Source organism: Penaeus vannamei, chromosome 31, assembly GCF_042767895.1.
Source record: "Penaeus vannamei isolate JL-2024 chromosome 31, ASM4276789v1, whole genome shotgun sequence".
Lineage (NCBI taxonomy): Eukaryota > Metazoa > Arthropoda > Malacostraca > Decapoda > Penaeidae > Penaeus > Penaeus vannamei.
In genome coordinates this window covers 3,549,872-3,562,371 of record NC_091579.1, presented here as the reverse complement: position 1 = coordinate 3,562,371, position 12,500 = coordinate 3,549,872, and the positions used below count along the sequence as shown (strand labels likewise).

The window sequence follows — 12,500 nt, the reverse complement described above, 5'->3', positions numbered from 1 at the left end:
ATATATATATATATATATGTATATATATAAATATGTATATATATATATATATATATATATATATATATATATATATATATATATATATATATATATATAAACGCTTTCTAAATCCCGAAGCGAACCTCCCGCAGCGGCCAGATATTAGTCTCCCGAGCGGTCGCCACAAAGTGATCTCGCTTAGATTTCCTGTCCAGAAGCTTGCAACTTTCTCGGCCATTTCTTTTCTTTTCTTTATTTAGAAACATATAGAAGGTATTGTATTTGGAATATATAGATATAGATAGATAGATGGATGGATGTATAGAGTGGGAGGGGAAGAGGGAGAGGGAGAGGGAGAGAGAGGGAGGGATGGAGAGCCATGGAGAGGGTTGGGGAGAGAGAGAGAGAGAGAGAGAGAGAGAGACAGACAGACAGACAGACAGAGACAGAGAGTGAGTGAGAGAAAGAGAGAGAAAGAGATAGAAAGAGAGAGAATATGTTTATAACCGTTTATAGCATTTGACTTTTCTTTCAGTGTTTGTGTGCGTGGTTATGTGTATGTACGTGGTTATGTGTATGTGTGTGCATATGTGATATGCGTGTGTGAGGGAGCGTGTGTCTGTGTGCGCGCGTGTGTGTTTTGTTTGTTTGTATGTGGTGTGTTTTGTGTGTGTGTGTGTGAGTGTGTGTTTGTGTATGTGCATGTGTGCGTATGTGCGTGTGTGTCTGTGTCTGTGTGTAAATCGTATATTTTCTAAACATTCTGAATTGCGCATTATCTTCGCCGCAATCCATTTTTCTTTCTTCGTCCTCCAGGCACCCAGGCACCCCCCCCCCCACCTAGCCAGTTTTCTAATGCGACAAATTCTTTGAGAAAGTTCCAGAAAGCGTATTAGAGAGCGAAGCGAGACGTGACTCTGAGGCCCATGGCACCCTCTCGCCCCCTCCCCTCCCTATAACCCCCCCCCTCCTGGTCAAAACACCGCTGGGCCCCCCTCCCCTGGTCACCTATCCCAACCCCTCCCTCCCCCACCCCATCCACCCATCCTCATCATTTACACATTCCTCCAACCCCCCCCCCCCCCACTTTTACACCCTGTCAACACACCCCTACCAGCCCTAACCCCACTGGGTGGATGGGGGGGGGGGTGTATACATGCGAGGCGTGAATGTCGTTCTCATTTCACATTCAAGAACCGCCTTTGAGAATCATTTCCACTCGCTTTTAACCATTCATCTCTGCTTATACATATTCTGAAAATTACTGTCAAGCGAAATTCTTTGAGGATAAATCATCCACTAAAAGAAATATAATAGCTTAATTAAAGTTGATTAATTCAACTTTTTTTGCATGCTTATACACAGACGAAAATTATTTCTGGTTAGATAAACACCCTTCAACCTTCCCTCGTTGTCCGCGGGGGCTTCCTGCTGAACAAGTTGTAAACAAAGCGACAAGAAGAGCAAAGAAAGGCGATTGTGCCACAGGTCTTTTCTCTCTGCTGCTTCTTCAGGGCTTAGTGGAGGAAAGCGTAAAGGCGTCTGGCGCTATTGTGTTTTCTTTTTGTTCGCGTTCCCCGTATTTACTTCATCTTTGTTTAATGGTACTTTTTTTTTAGTTCATAAGCACAATGTGTTCTTGAACGGCTTAGAATACAGCTTAATGATGTTGCACTGTTTATATAAAAACTACGATACATAAAAATGGAAGAGGAGTGTTAATAGCAACTCTATATTATCCCCATTGCTTCAGAATTACATACACATACCTGAAAACGTAGCATACCCAAAGCGAGGGGAAAGCGGGCCACCGCATCGCTCCCGCTTCAACATGACCTCTCACCACCTCTCCTCCTCTGCCCCTCCCCCAGCGAATGACCCTGGTCCTCGTGGTGGCGCTGGCCCTCCTCAGCTCCGCCAGTGCCCAGCGACCCTCCAGGCTGCAGCAGATGGTCAGGGGATTTATGGACGACATGAGTGACATGGCCTCGAGAATCGGCACTGGCATGCTCAAGTAAGTGGCTGTTGGTTGTGCGAAATAACAGCGTTGGCTACGAGTAAGGGATAGCGAGGATGGGTGTGTGGAAAATAGGCTAAAAGGGTATTATCTGATCAGTAGAAAATATGATAACGGTTTTCCTGATGGTGAGGCTCACGTCTGCATCGGTGAGGGCCTCTCCGCCACGTCACTGACTGCCACTGTCCCCCGCAACAGGTCCATCAACAATCGGCCGGGAGTGGCACGAGAGAATCGCCCCGGTTTCCCCGGCCGCAAACGCCAGCGCCCCGTGCCCCTCGATGACCTCCCGGCCCGTCAGTCCAGCGACAACTTGGTAGCTCCTAACGACCCTCAGCGCCCCCGCCCTGTGGTCCGTCAGGAGCGCCCTCGCCTGACCTTCCGCCAGTTCGTGGACGGCACCATGGCCGGACTCAGGAACCTCTTCCCAAGGCTCACCCGCCGAAACTTCCACCGCAGTGCTCGCGACGTCCAGGTAAGCCCTCCGGACTACTCCCCTCCTGACCTTACCTATGACAGCGGGACCTTTGACCTTCATCCTGACCCAATCTATGTCCACCAGCCGAGCCCCTCTCATCCGACAGTTCAGGTCACAGTTAATGTGTACAACGACCAAAATCCGACTAAAGACAAGGACGCTCCCGACGAGGCGCCCACTCACGACCCCGAGTACGACCTGACCGTGACGCACCACACCAACCACTCCTTCTCGGTGACTCACACCCCCAAGAAGACCGACGAAGGGAAAGGTCAGCCCCAACAGACGCTTTACCCGACGACTGAGCACAGCGTCTCAAGTTACGTCGGGAACATGCACGCGTCTCCCTCGAACTCCTACAGCGTTCGACGGTCAGACGTGTTTCCGGAAACAGAATGGCACCCTGAACGGCACCAGAGAAGCGAAGAGATCTTGTCTCCTGAGCAGATGCAGTTCGGAGCTCAGAGTCTTGACATGATTTACGGGTATTATTTCGGCGACGATAACAACGGGCAAATACATGACAGTAAACCCCTTGGCTCTTTCAGACGGCAGCACGTTCAGTTGAACCGTAACGTGAATGACAGACAAGACGTTGACTCAGCAGATGAAGGGCAAGGGTACAAAGACGGGTTCCTTCATGGTTTTAATCAGGGGTTTGAATCTGGCGTAAAGGTTAACGGCAATAGAGGTCCTTCTAATAATAACAAAGATCCAAATCATAGTCACAATAGCAATCCCTATAATACGAGGGGCTCTAATGGTAACAGAGGTTCCAACAATAACTTTGCATCTCAGTACAATAATAACAATAATCCTAGCTATAGCGGCCAAGTTAGCAGTAGCAATAGTATGGTGAGCCAGTTCTCCGAGTCAGGCGGAGAGGGAACCGGGACAGCGGGATGCGGAGTTCGCTGTCTTTGGGACGATCTAATGAACACTCTCGATCATTACAGCAATAATGGAGGCACTGAGGCCAGCAAGGTGACGGGAGCTTCGCCCTCAGGAGGGGTCGAGGGGCATGTGGTGCACCAGCAACATGGGAGCGGGGGTGCCTACCAGGGGCCGTCCAATGTCCCTCAAGCTGCCCTCAACCCATACGCTGGTAACGCCGATAGTAACACGCCTGGTGTCAGCACTGTAAATACCAAAACACAAAATACCAACTCATACCACCAGAGCATGAGCAGCGGCCGGGGACCTTCGCAACGCCAGCAAAGCTTCGGTTACCGCGGCCGCCCTTTCGGCAACCGGCGCCCACCGCCAGGAGCACCTCAGTTTCACAGTCAAAGAGACGAGCTGCTTCCTCCTGGCCCGCCCTACTCCTCCCACAGTTACGACCTAGGTTCACATGACGGTCGTGTCCGAAGCGGGGTAGGTGGCCAGAGCAGGGAGCAGCAGTGGAACCTTCGCAGGCGCTGGGACACTCACAAAGGCAAGATGATTTGAGTCTGCCGAGCTAAGACGGCCGCCGTACCCAGTAAGTCTACCACACACATACACTAAACAGCATAATGTACACCTGCCATCTATGCTTTGATTCTATATGCATTTGTTACAAACACATCTAGAGAACACAGCCACTGTAACAAAGCACAGTGGATACACCTAAAACATACATGTATCAATACATATACACTAATACATCAGTGCTATATTTCTAACACACACAAATATGTGAAAATCTGTAACCAGAAAACAAGACCAACACACCAATACATACTATATTGCATTCCATAACATGACCACCGAATTTACACTAAACACACACATAGACACACATATCCATCCACAACCGCACCCACAGACTTACTCACATACACAAACACACAGACACAGACACCTACACAGACACACAGTCACACCTATACAAACACACACACACAGACACACCTACACAAGCACACACAGACACACTAACGCAAACACACACACAGAGACACCTACACCAACACACACAGACACACCTACACAAGCACACACAGACACACCTACACCAACACACACAGACACACCTACACAAGCACACACAGACACACCAACGCAAACACATTGACACAACCACACCTACACAAACACACACAGACACAGACACACCTACACAAATATACACACGGACACACCCACACAAACTCACGCACACACACAGACACATACATAAACAAGCACACACACAGACACACCTATACAAACATACACAGACACACCTACACAAACACACACAGACACACCTACACAAACACACACAGACACACCTACACAAACACACACAGACACACCTACACAAGCACACACAGACACACCTACACAAGCACACACACCTACACAACACCCACTGCTACATCCCCAGCCTCCCCCCACCGCGTGTCCCCCCGCCCGCCGCCGTTGGCTCCCCTCACCACGTAAGTCCAGTATTCGCCCAAGTAGTGCATGGCTTTGGCTTCCGTGTTTGCTGTACATAGCAGGGAAAGCCTCTGTGTAAAAAGGCATGTGTCGGTTCCTAGGATAAGATGTGACATTTTTTTTTTTTAAAGAGGTCATGAAAAAGATTGTTTAAGTTCTGCTCTCTCTTCGCACCCACTGGATGAGTTTGTCTTATAATATAATCTTAATTCAGGTCAAAGGTTAAATGAGATTGATCAGAGACAGTAAATACTATAGGAAAAAAACTGTACATCCTTAGATTAACGTTGTTTAGGGTGTATAATGTTTAATTCATTTTGCTTTAATACTCATCCAGATTTCTTGATACACATTTTTTTTTTAATTCGCATTTTTTGTTACATGTGTATTCCTTCATAGTTGTTAATCTACGTGGACGATTGTTGTAGCATGTTATGTTAGGGGCAACATACAATTAGTTTAGTGCTGGCAACGAAATGGAATTTTCATATTTCTTAACACAAAATTCAAATAGGACCAGGAATGTGAATAAAATTATGTATTTTTTTAAATCATGGATTTTTTTTTTATATTCTAGACGTTGCCAGTTATGTTCAGTTGTTACAATTGGAGTTACTAGTATTTGTTTTTTTTACTTGTTGTACTTGTTAGGCTTCGAGCGAAACTTTTGATTGCATGAGAATGAGTATAAATGAATAACAAAAAGACCGAGATGTAAAAGCATGCAAAAGCATTCCTTCATTACGTTGAAACTTGTTTTGAAATATTTACGCTTATCATTCGTTATGGTAGAGCAAATCCTGCACTCGAAGTATATATATATCTCGGTCTTAAAAGAGGAGTCCATAAGGTTGGTTTTCCCCTCCCTCACGGTGCACGGAAACACGCCTCATGGACCCAGAACCTGTACATAAGATAACATTGGAATGAAGGGACGAATGTATGCGTCGGGCAGGTTCCCGGCTCTGTATTTATTATGTACAAATACAACTTTCTCTTAACCCGCGTATTTTTTTTTACCTTTGCCTTTCAAAGCAATTCGAAATGTGTCTTTGATTACAGAAATCGATGCTGTCTGAAAGAGACGGGTTTTGTGTAGAGTGGGGAGTGACGGGGTAAGGAAAGTGGCTTCTATTACCTTTTAGACATATCAACAGAAGAACAACGGCGATAAAAGAATGTCTAAAGAGAAAATGGTTTTATTAACTTTTAAACCAGGTGATCAACAGAAGAACAACGGCGATAAATGAATGTCAAAAGAGAAAATGGGAAGTTGAAACAGCTGGAGCGAGGGCGGACTTCGGCAATTCACAATAATTTGCTTATGTGATGCTTGGTGTGTTAGCGTGAAAAAAAATCACATTTAATGGTTATGTTTGACAGGTTGTGGTGCTCAAACATATAATCATAACAAACCATCTAGAAAAAAGTTATGCAAAAGGAAATAACAAAAGACAGTCACAAATGACATAAAATATATGGCTTTTGTACTTTTCTCCGGGAATGTTCATTAATAACAATAATAACACCATCATTTTTATGTTTATGCTAATATCTTCTATGTTATTACGAGCAACAATTTAAAAACAAACTGAAGTAAGTTATAAACAATTGCTTGGCTAATTTCAAATAATTCTATTAACACTGTATCCGGGTCAATAAAGTGTTTTTCTTTTCTTGTTTGGATTTTCTCCCTTCAGTCATGACTCAGTCAAGGAGACGATGTCTGAAGATCTGCTGCCTGTCCTTTGTAAATGGGAAACCGTATTAAAAAGTACATATCTCAGTTAACATGTTATACAGTCGGATACTGAGTTTTCTGCTGATACCATAATGGGTGCATGAATTTTATACATACATGTGTGTATAAGTATATATATATATATATATATATATATATATATATATATATATATATATATATATATATATATATATATATATAATATGCATGTATGTATGTGATGCATACACACACACACACATATATATATATATAATATATATATATATTATATAATACACACACATTATATATATATATATATATATATATATATATATATATATATATATATTATGTGTGTGTGTGTGTGTGTGCGTGTTTGTGTATGTTTGTGTGTGTGTGCGCCCGTTCGTTCGTGTTCGTGTATGTTCCTATACACATACATACATATACATATACATGTTTTTTATATACACATACATACATACATATATATATATATATATATATATATATATATATATATATATATATATATATATATATATATATATATATACATACATATGTGTGTGTGTGTATCTGTGCGTCCATATATTACGTTTTCGTTCACTTATCCCGCCTTAATAACATATCAACCATCGCCTTGCCAAGAATCCAATCCCGCTACACCCCCGGTTCCTCCCGCTACACCCCCGGTTCCTCCCGGTTCTCCGCCACGAGGAAGAAGACGCCGAGGTGGTCCGCTGGCTTTTCCTTCGAGGTCGTCAGTCGCTCGAGGGTCGCCATGGAGGTCACACTCAAGCCCACCGAAGCGACGGCCTCCTCAAGGTCCTCCTTCTGTAGACTGACGGAAGGGTAGAGTGTCGATCCCACGGCGTAGGAGGTGTTGCCGAGGGCGCCCTGAGGGGGGAGCAGGTTTTTCAAGATTAAAGGAATTTTGGAAAAATCATCTGCATAGGTTTTGAGTTAAAATGGTAAGAGAGATGAAGTGCTTGGGAGACTATGATGTCTATTTATGATTTTATGGGCAATCTTTATTACAGCGTGTGCGTATACGTGTTTTTACTAAACATTACCAACACATACTCGATAGAGCATGGAATTTAAGAATGATCAAATCTCTCTCTCTCTCTCCCTCCTTCCTTCCCCTTCCCCCCTCTCTCTCCCTCCCCCTTTCTCTCTCTCTCTCCCTCCTTCCTTCGCCTTCCCCCCCTCTCTCTCTCTCCCTTTCCCTTTCTCTCTCTCTCTCACCCCCCCCCCCCTCTCTCTCTCTTTCTCCCCCCTCCTCTCTCTCTTTCTCCCCCCCTCTCTCTCTCTCTCTCTCTCCCTCTCCTCCCCCTCCTCTCTCTCTCTCTCTCTCTCTCTCTCTCTCTCTTTCTCTCTCTCTCTTTCTCCCTCCCCCCTCTCTCTCTGCCCCCCCCCTTCTCTCTCTCTCTCTCTGCTCTCTCTCTCTCTCTCTCTCTCTCTCTCTCTCATCTCTCTCTCTCTCCTCTCTCTCTCTCCCTCTCCCTCTCCCTCTCCCTCTCCCTCTCCCTCTCCCTCTCCCTCTCCCTCTCTCTCGGAAACCTACCGCCATCAGCAGCACACCGCCGGGCCTCAGAAGGCTGACGACGCGCCCGAGCATAGTGCGGTGGTCGTCTTTGGTCGTGGTCGCGAACTCCAGGCAAAGAGTCGTCATGATCACGTCATACCTAATAAGTCGTTAAGCAAAAAATTATCATTACTGTAGTCTGATTACGTCACTGCAATGCAAAGTCGAGGAGAAAATGGAGAATAGGGGAAGAGGAAAAAAAGAAAAACGAACGGATGGGAAAGATGAGTAAAGGGAGAAATGAAGAGGAAACAAAATGATGAAAGTCACTGCAGGTGTTATCGCTGCACTTACAGCTGGCCTAATGAGACGCCCAGAAAACTGCAATGTTATTTTAAAACTTCACACGAGGAAATACATTTACATTTTCGGGAAACACAATTCTTTCGTTCCATAACTTCTACTAACAGTATCAATAGGAGTTATTATTCTCCCGGATGATCACTGTAATTATAAGGTCAATTGTGAAAGTGAATGTCTCCATATTAGGAAATGATCCTTTAAAAACAATCGTAAAGGCAACAGAGCGATGGTTTCCCTTCGGAATATTTAACTTTTTCCAATCATCCTATTCTAAATTATCCTAATCTGGTCTTTAATTGCTGTTCATAATTAGCAATGAATGCTTATCATAAAAGCTTTAATGTATACATCCTCTTAAAAGTTCAGTGGTTTATGTTCTCACGGAATCTTGTATAATATTCAGTGAAAATAACCAAACGAATATTACGTAATAAAATACAGATGGTAAAGCATTTGAATAAAGGTGAATCTATTTTTATGATTGCTACCAGCTTTCCAAAAAAGAAATAGATAAAAATAAATTGAAGCTCTTAATTCCAAACAAGCCAATTAAACATTTCTTAACCACTTGTTTACTGGTCTGGGATAGAGACAATATCGGCAATGGTAAATGACACTGACAATATCTACTTAAATTTTAGTTCAATCCAATGAATATTATGCCAAACTGAATCCAAGCCTTGACTGAAAAAAACGCATGGTTTACAAATTCGAAACTTGTAATTGCATAGTAATTACACAATAATCTGGTCTTTAATTGGAGGTGTTATGAGGGTGAGCGTCGGTGTGTGTGCCCATATGTGTGTGCGTTCGTGCGTACCTGCGTGTGTGTGTGTGTGTGTGTGTGTGTGTGTGTGTGTGTGTGTGTGTGTGTGTGTGTGTGTGTGTGTGTGTGTGTGTGTGTGTTTGTGTTTGACTGAAGTCTAAGTGACAGTTTTTATATATTAATTTTGATCGTTTCTTAAAAGAAAATGATAAAATAAGATATTCATTCATCACTCAGTCAGATGGATATCACTTCACTGTTAAGAAAACATATGACAATGAGATAACGTATATTACATAAAGTCGGAGGTGATTTCAATCGAAATTTATCCTAAACGGACTATGGATCTATAACATAACAGTAAAGAGAGGGCTTGTACACAATACATATTTGATAAGGGATAGTCCACCTTTTTCGCTCAGCGCCCACCGATATATTGCACCTTGAAAACACAATAAGTTAACCGCCCATCTATAACGCCCACCTTTTATTCAAGAAAGACCACTTGACTAATAAAATGATGCGTGCTGTATTTCCGTAACTCGTGTTTAAATGTTTCATTATTCAAATCATAGAGAAACACTTGTTAAGCTAATAACTTACTAAATTTACAAATAAGAAAATAATTGTTTAAATTATGGTAACCTATAAGTATTTTTTAATCTGAAGGAAACTTTATCTCACTTTATATCATAACGTAAAAATAAAGAGAAATAAATATATATTTTTAAACCGCAAAGATCATGGCTGAAAGCTTAACGTTTTCTTTGATATAGAAGATATAGAAAATTGAACTCAGGGTAAACTCAAGCAATTTTAAATGTAAAGATAGTGTTACAATCTATCACCTTCAGCTTTATATAATCCACCAACACCATAATCAATCCCATAAAACAAACTACGTCTAAATACATAAAACACGTAATATAGAAAATTACCTAAAACAAGAACATAAACGATAAAAACAATGATAAAATCCCACGAAGTCGAAAAATGTATCAACTTACTTCTGGCGGATCGGCGCGAGTGGCTCCTCCAGGGCTCCGTCGCAGGGAATGACGACTTGGAAGACCTCCCGCAGACGCTCGGCTATTTCCTCTGCTTTTCTGAGAGAGAGAGAGAGAGAGAGAGAGAGAGAGAGAGAGAGAGAGAGAGGGAGGGAGGGAGGGAGGGAGGGAGGGAAGGGAGGAGGGAAGAGGGATAGGAGAGGGAAGAGGGAAGGGAGGGAGGGAGATGGGGGGAGGGAGGGAGGGAGAGGGAGGGGGAGAGAGGGAGGGAGAAGAGAGAGAGAGAGAGAGAGAGAGAGAGAGAGAGAGAGGGAGGGAGGGAGGGAGGGAGGGAGGGAGGGAGGGAGGGAGGAGAGAGGGGAGGGGGAGAGGGAGGGAGGGGAGAGGGAGGGGGAGAGAGAGAGAGAGAGAGAGAGAGAGAGAGAGAGAGAGAGAGAGAGGGAGGGAGGGAGGGAGGGAGGGAGGGAGGGAGGAGAGAGGGAGGGGGAGGGGGAGGGGGGAGATGGAGAGGGAGGGGGAGGGAGGGAGAGGGAGGGAGGGAGGGAGAGGAAGGGAGGGAGGGAGGGAGAGGGAGGGAGGGAGGAGAGAGACAGAGAGAGGAGGGAGAGGGGAGAGGAGAGGAGGGAGGGAGGGAGGAGGGAGGGAGGGAGGAGAGAAAGGCAGAGAGAGAGAGAGAGAGAGAGAGAGAGAGAGAGAGAGAGAGAGAGAGAGAGAGAGAGAGAGAGAGAGAGAGAGAGAGAGAGAGAGAGAGAGAGGGAGAGAGAGGGAGAGAGAGAGAGAGAAGGCAGAGAGAGAGAGAGAAGGCACAGAGAGAGAGAGAAGGCACAGAGAGAGAGAGAGAGAAGGCACACAGAGAGAGAGAGAGAGAAGGCACACAGAGAGAGAGAGAGAGAAGGCAGAGAGAGAGAGAGAGATGGCAGAGAAAGAGAGAGATGGCAGAGAGAGAGAGAGATGGCAGAGAGAGAGAGAGATGGCAGAGAGAGAGAGAGATGGCAGAGAGAGAGAGAGATGGTAGAGAGAGAGAGAGATGGCAGAGAGAGAGAGAGAGAGAAGGCAGAGAAAAACAGACAGAGGGCAAAGAGTAAGAGAGAGGACAGAGAATGAGTGAGAAGGAGGGAGGGAAAGGGAGGAGAGTGAGGGAGAGAGAGAGATAGGAAGAGAGACAGAGACAGAGAGAGCAGAGAGAGAGAGAGAGAGAGAGAGAGAGAGAGAGAGAGAGAGAGAGAGAGAGAGAGAGAGAGAGAGAGAGAGAGAGAGAGAGGGCGGGGGGAGGTTGAGAGACAGAGAGAGGGCGGGGGGGAGGTTGAGAGACAGAGAGAGGTTGAGAGACAGAGAGAGGGCGGGGGGGGGGAGATTGAGAGACAGAGAGAGGGAGTAGTGGGCGGGTGAGGTGAAGACATTGGATTAAACCTCATAAGTATAACATCTAAATATTTCCTTAAAAAAAATGGAACGCATTACTGAAAAAACAAGCACCTAGCATGGAGGACAAAAACACGGATACTATATCTCTGCCATTTTTCCTCTCATAATTTCACTACTTCTGGCAACATTTCCTAAACTGGAGTAAATTTACCCCCGGGGGCAGATTTATAGGGAAGCTACACTGATCTTAAAAAAAAGAAAGAAAAAAAAAAACTGGATCGAGCAATCTCTTGTCTGTAATACGCCATGATCTAAAAAAAAAGAAAAAAAAAAACTGGATCGAGCAATCTCTTGTCTCTTAAACGCAAATGTTAAAATGATGGCTTTTTGACAGTCGCCATATCGGAGGGCTTTAAAGCACCAAGATACACGGTGTCGTACTGCACAAAGAGTGTATATTGCAGGCTGGGTATTAAGGGAGGTAGATTTGGAAAAGAAATAAATATATGTTCATCGCATTGCATAGAAACAACCATAGAACGATTACTACCTATAAATGAGCAAAACAGTGAGTTGTAAATCTGATTATATTTGGATTTATGATAAATTTCCAAAAGCCCCAAAGCTTGTGAGAAAAGTTTGTCCTGAGAGTTTGTTGATGCCCAACATGAATCGATTTAATAAAACGTTTTTTCCTCTTTCGAGCTGTGAAACTGCATAAAGAAGAATCTCCACAAATACAATATACACAATACTGTACGACCCATTAAAGTCTGTTGTTAAGGACGTGGAACTGCTGTGGCTTCAAGCTCCTGGCAACAGAAACTCGATCCAGTCTTTTTTTCTGAGATCAGTGAGA

The 12,500-nt window shown here is 44.2% G+C and overlaps 2 protein-coding genes across 2 annotated transcripts in view; one reads left to right on the top strand and one right to left on the bottom strand.

Annotated features, from left to right (window-relative positions):
- LOC113815981 (uncharacterized) overlaps nucleotides 1-6,317 on the top strand; it is a 17,212-nt gene extending 10,895 nt beyond the window's left edge. The window contains exons 2-4 of the mRNA XM_027367999.2: nucleotides 1,854-1,996; nucleotides 2,198-2,474; nucleotides 3,434-6,317. Coding sequence (XP_027223800.1) covers nucleotides 1,854-1,996; nucleotides 2,198-2,474; nucleotides 3,434-3,439 — 426 coding nt within the window. The 3' untranslated portion in view covers nucleotides 3,440-6,317. The remainder of the gene's footprint in view (nucleotides 1-1,853; nucleotides 1,997-2,197; nucleotides 2,475-3,433) is intronic.
- An 830-nt stretch (nucleotides 6,318-7,147) lies between these two features.
- The window catches only part of LOC113815983 (indolethylamine N-methyltransferase), an 8,501-nt gene continuing 3,148 nt past the window's right edge, over nucleotides 7,148-12,500 (bottom strand). The window contains exons 4-6 of the mRNA XM_070144321.1: nucleotides 10,277-10,375; nucleotides 8,180-8,300; nucleotides 7,148-7,509 (exon numbers count right to left, since the gene is read on the bottom strand). Coding sequence (XP_070000422.1) covers nucleotides 7,294-7,509; nucleotides 8,180-8,300; nucleotides 10,277-10,375 — 436 coding nt within the window. The 3' untranslated portion in view covers nucleotides 7,148-7,293. The remainder of the gene's footprint in view (nucleotides 7,510-8,179; nucleotides 8,301-10,276; nucleotides 10,376-12,500) is intronic.